Source organism: Propithecus coquereli, unplaced genomic scaffold (genome assembly GCF_000956105.1).
Source record: "Propithecus coquereli isolate 6110/MARCELLA unplaced genomic scaffold, Pcoq_1.0 Scaffold20, whole genome shotgun sequence".
Classification (NCBI taxonomy): Eukaryota; Metazoa; Chordata; class Mammalia; order Primates; family Indriidae; genus Propithecus; species Propithecus coquereli.
In genome coordinates, this window is record NW_012144967.1 from 654,188 (window position 1) to 659,298 (window position 5,111).

Below are 5,111 nucleotides of genomic sequence, written 5' to 3' on the forward strand. Positions count from 1 at the left end.
TATGACAGTGGAATTTACAAATATGTGGATTCACAAAGCAAGGTCTCTGAATGTCCCTCCCAAGAAAGTCAAAAGGTTTAATGGTAGCTGTCAAGGGAATGCATGATTTTAGCACTGTCTGTCTACAGGCACATCATAATCTAATCGGATGTTCAGCAGGCAAACTGACAATTCTAGGACTCACATTTAAATTGTGCTACTAAATTTTAGCATGATGCCTTTTTAAATCAAAGTTAACATACATCAGTTACCTCACTGGAAAATGAGAGAAAGCAGTGTATGTATCTGTCTTTTGGATACTAAATTGATCATATATCATGCAAAGTTCACCTAAATTCTCTTATGTGAAATTCAAAACTGAAGTAGCTCTTGGAACAAATATTTTACCATGGCAGTGATTCTAAGGGGCATTGATTACAATGCACAATTGTAGTAATTATAGCCCTATCTAAAACATAAATGCTACCTTCTTATGTTTGTATCAGGAGAAAGACTCTTAGTAATATTTCACCCACATTCCTTAGTTTCATCTTCAAACAAACAGAAAATTGACTACTTACAAATATATCCATAGCCCAATTGCCTAGACATACAGTGAGAAACATGAATAAAGACAGACTTGTAATAGATAAGAAGCTATTGTGTGCTATGGAGTATGATTACCTGGAGGTAGGAATTGCAGTTGGTTATTAGCTAACCGAAGATGACGTAAAGCTCTCAGACGACCAATTTCTGGGCAAACGATTTCTAAGGCATTGTCACTAAGATCCAGACACTGGAGTTTTACAAGGGACCCAATGGCTTCAAAGAGAAAAGAAGGCGAAGGGCAAAATGAATTTGACCCAGGTGTTACACCAAATCTATAACACAAGTACTCCAAGTTAAAATATTTTAATACTTACCATCCCTGTCTCAGTTATTCACAAAATAGTAAAAACATAGATCAAACTAAATTTAATGGAAGTGATAAATACTTCCACCTTGAGATATAACAACATAAAAAACAGCACAAATAAAAACACTAAAACAATGTAAAAACCGCTTGAATAGGCCAGGCATGGTGGCTCACACCTGTAATCCTAGCACTTTGGGAGGTCAAGGCAGGAGGATCACTAGAGCCCAGAAACTGGGGAACAGACTGTACAACCCAATGAGACCCCATCTCTAAAAAAAATAGAAAAATTAGCTGGGCCAGTGGCATGCACCTATAGTCCCAGCTACTCAGGAGGCTGAGATGGGAAGATGGCTTAAACCCAGGAATAGGAGGTAAGATTGATCCACTGCACTCCAGCCTGGATGACAGATTGAGATCTTACCTCTTGAAAAAAAGAAAAACTGCTTGAATAAACAAATATTCAAGAAACATTTACAAGGTCTTTTTTTATCCAACCAGAATTCTTAACTGCATTTATTAAATTTATAATTTATTTTATTTACCTAACAGCAATTTATCTAATAATAATTTATGTAACCATTTTAGACTTATTTATTCATAATTCTTAACTGGACTTATTAGGGGGAAAAGTTTTAAAGCTAATAAATTAAAGGTGCTTTATAATTAAAATTCCCTAATACATCAACCGAAATAGGATTAAAGAGACAGTTTTGGCCAAGCGCAGTGGCTCATGCTTAGAATCCCAATACTTTGGGATGCAGAGGCAGGAGGATCACTTGAGCCAGAATTCAAGGTTACTGTGAGCAATGATTGCACCACTGTAATCCAGCCTGGGTGACACAGAAAGACTCTGTCTCTTAAAAAAAAAAAAGAGAGAGAGATAATTTGTTCTACTTACAAAGCAAAGCTTAAACTATATTGTTTTCTAACTAAAAATTCTAAGTGTACCTACCTTCTGGAACCACAACGATGTTATTTGAGTGGAGGTACCTGGGAGAAGGGGGAGAGAAAAAAAAGTCATTATCATTAAGTACTTGTGCCAGATAATCAGTTTATAAAATGCTTGCTTACAAATTTATCACATAAAAATGGGCCAAAACTTTCTTTCACACTATACTTCGATGCATCAACACAAAATACATGGTTATCACAGTAAACTAATAATACTTTGAGAATAATATTTTATGCCAGAATTACAAATATTTAATATTAAATCCAAATCTATTTACTGATTTAGTTGCTATTTTAAAATAAAAGTATGCATAATAAACTATGAAGTATTTTTAAACTCATAAAGCAAATTACTAGTTTCTCTATTCATTTTAAATTATTCGTGTTTTCAAAAATATACCTTTTGTGTAAAGAAAAATCAACACCTATTGCGTAAAGGGAGATACAATTTTTAGTTTTTAAGAGTAACTTCACAAAATAAAGACATTTCTAGCTAGCATGCTTACTGAGAAACAAGAACGGAGAGATTAAATACTCATTTACAGTACCTGTAGAAATATCCAACTGTCAAGGTACAGAATGTATTTCACAGCAAAAGAAATTGCATAAACAAGAAATCAAATTCTTCTCTTAAAAAAAAAATTTCTGCAAGGCTGACACGTCTAGGCAAGTCTAAGAAAATAACTTTTCACACTGAAGTATCTTTAGCACACTCTAGTGGACACTTTATGCAATTATCATAATCACTATTCAGCAAAACGACAAAGGGACTGCTGGAGATCATACAGCAATAATTTAAGAAAATTAATTTGTATTATTCGTTTCGAAACAAGAGTACTAGTTTTAGCAAACTTTATTTTCAAACCTCTAGTTTCTTTTATTTTACTTTAAAAATAAATTCTTATAATGTATTTTTAAATAGAATTTAGAAATTTTCTTCTGTATTTTTAAAGTCTAATATTGAATGTTAAAATGTCAACGAACACAGAATAAGAAAGAAAATAATTTTATGAAGGTTATTCTATGCTGAATTAGAGCAATTTGTAGACTATTAATATCCTAGGTATAACACAATTTAAACAAGCATGCCATTCTATATTTCATTCCTTGCTTTGTATATATGAAATGATTATACATTTTTAAATTAATGCTCTTTAAACATTAATTTTAGGAAGGAATAGCAAGGTACTTTATTAAATGACCCTAAATACAAAAATAAACACTTGCATTTGTTACACAAAAGCCGGAGTGTCTAGATACTAAAACAGAGAACTGATTTTCTAAAATTTTTCAACAAAATACTTGCCTCAAGTTCCATCTATAAAAAAGGACCTTAAAATGTCCAAATCAAAATATGAACTAAAGTACCCACTATTATAATTAAAAATTTTAAAATATATTTTAAAACATTAAATTTATCTACATTATAATGAAGATGCTAAATAAAATGGTACAGAGTATTCCCAATCCTGACTATACACTAAAATCACCAGGGGTCTTATTGGTACCCAAGACCATTCTGTACCAAGTGAAACACCGTCTCCACTCCTAAAGTGATTCTGATATATAATGAAATGAGAACCATCACTGGTACAGTGGATCAGAGAGCAGGCTCTGGACCCAGATGCCTGTACCTTAATAGCCATGTGACCATGGGGAATTTACTGAAACTCTCACTCTCCTAATCTATAAAAGCAAATAATAATTGCACCAACAACATAGGGATATTGTGGGGATTGAATGAATTAATATCAGTGCTTGGTGCATAGTAAGAGTTCAGTGAATGCTAATGTTATTGTTATTATAGTTACGATGAGTTATTTATAATCATAGGCTTAGGACTTTCAATTTTAAGTTGCTTCCTTTTACTTAATTTTGGTAACTTCAGAGTAGTTAAAATGTTGATGTTTCGATGTAACTTGTTTTCATTATGTTCTTCTACTCGAATAATGCAGGAATTCTCATTCATTGCTAGTGGGAACCTCATTTTGGGGCACAGCCACTTTGGAAAATAGCTTGACAGTTTTGTTTTTTAAGTTAAATATAGACATTTACTTAGCAGTAATACACCAATGGCAGTTTCTCAGTTTTGACAAATATTCTGTGGAATTCTAAGATGTTAACAATAGGGAAACTAGATGAAGGGTATACCAGAATGCTCTGTACTATCTTCATAACTTTTCTATAAATATAAAATTGTTCTTAAATTTAAAATTATTAAGTTTTTTTTAATTAAAGGAACAGAACTTCCACTTCCAGCCATGATGAAGTAACAGGGATAGAGTAAACAGAACTTACCTGACTGATATAGACAACAAGAAAGCAAGATGAAATACAGTCATGTGTTACTTAATGATTAGAATACGTTCTAACAAATGTGTCATTAGGCAATTTTGTCATTGTGCGCACATCATAGAGTGTACTTACACAAACCTAGATGGTACAGCATACTATACAGCCAGGCTATATTGAACACCCTATTGCTCCTAGGCTACAAACCTATACAGCATGTTACAGTGTTGAACACTGTAGATTACTGTAACACAATAATAAGTATTTGTGTATCTAATCATCAAAAAAGTACAGTAAAAACACAATATTATAATCTTATGGGACTACCACCATATATGCGGTCCATCATTGACCAAAAACATCATTACACTGCACGACTGTATATTAAACAATTATTTTCAGACATTAACAACAGGCAAGCTATTAATGTTCCCTAAGAGAAAGGAAACAAGTGAGGTAAGCCATATAATCTTCCTAGCTTTCTGTCTGGAGGCAAATTCTGTATTGTGGAACAGGAAGGAGATCCCAAAGTATAGAAGTCTCACTGAGTTATGGACACATATATCAGAGTTAAGGGAAGCTGAGACAGCTGGAAGTTGTGGGGTAGAGTTCTGGAGAAGAAGGTGCTCCCAAATAAAAAAAAAATTTAAAAACTCCAAAAATTTAAATAAGAGATCCTTTGACTCTCAGCTGAATTCTAAAGTGCATACACATAAAAGAAATTCTAGGCCAAAAGCAACTTAAAAGCTACCAGCTAAATAGTCCACAAAGCTCACACAAGGCTGAGAGGCATTCAAGTCCTGAGCAAGTGTGACAAACCTTTGTTGATTGCTTAAGGTATTCAAAAGAGATCCTACAAAGCTCATGCCTTGGAAATAGCACTACACTACCCTTAGATTAGAGGTTACTCTAGACCTATCTAAACAAAGCATAAAAACAAGCCATAAAAGGATCAAACTAAACTGCAAATAAC

General features: G+C 33.2%; 1 protein-coding gene across 1 annotated transcript in view; it reads right to left on the minus strand.

The window, feature by feature from the left end:
* Positions 1–5,111, minus strand: part of LRRC28 (leucine rich repeat containing 28) — a 132,950-nt gene that overhangs the window by 98,125 nt on the left and 29,714 nt on the right. Inside the window, exons 3-4 of the mRNA XM_012643669.1 lie at positions 1,848–1,885; positions 664–801 (exon numbers count right to left, since the gene is read on the minus strand). Coding sequence (XP_012499123.1) covers positions 664–801; positions 1,848–1,885 — 176 coding nt within the window. The remainder of the gene's footprint in view (positions 1–663; positions 802–1,847; positions 1,886–5,111) is intronic.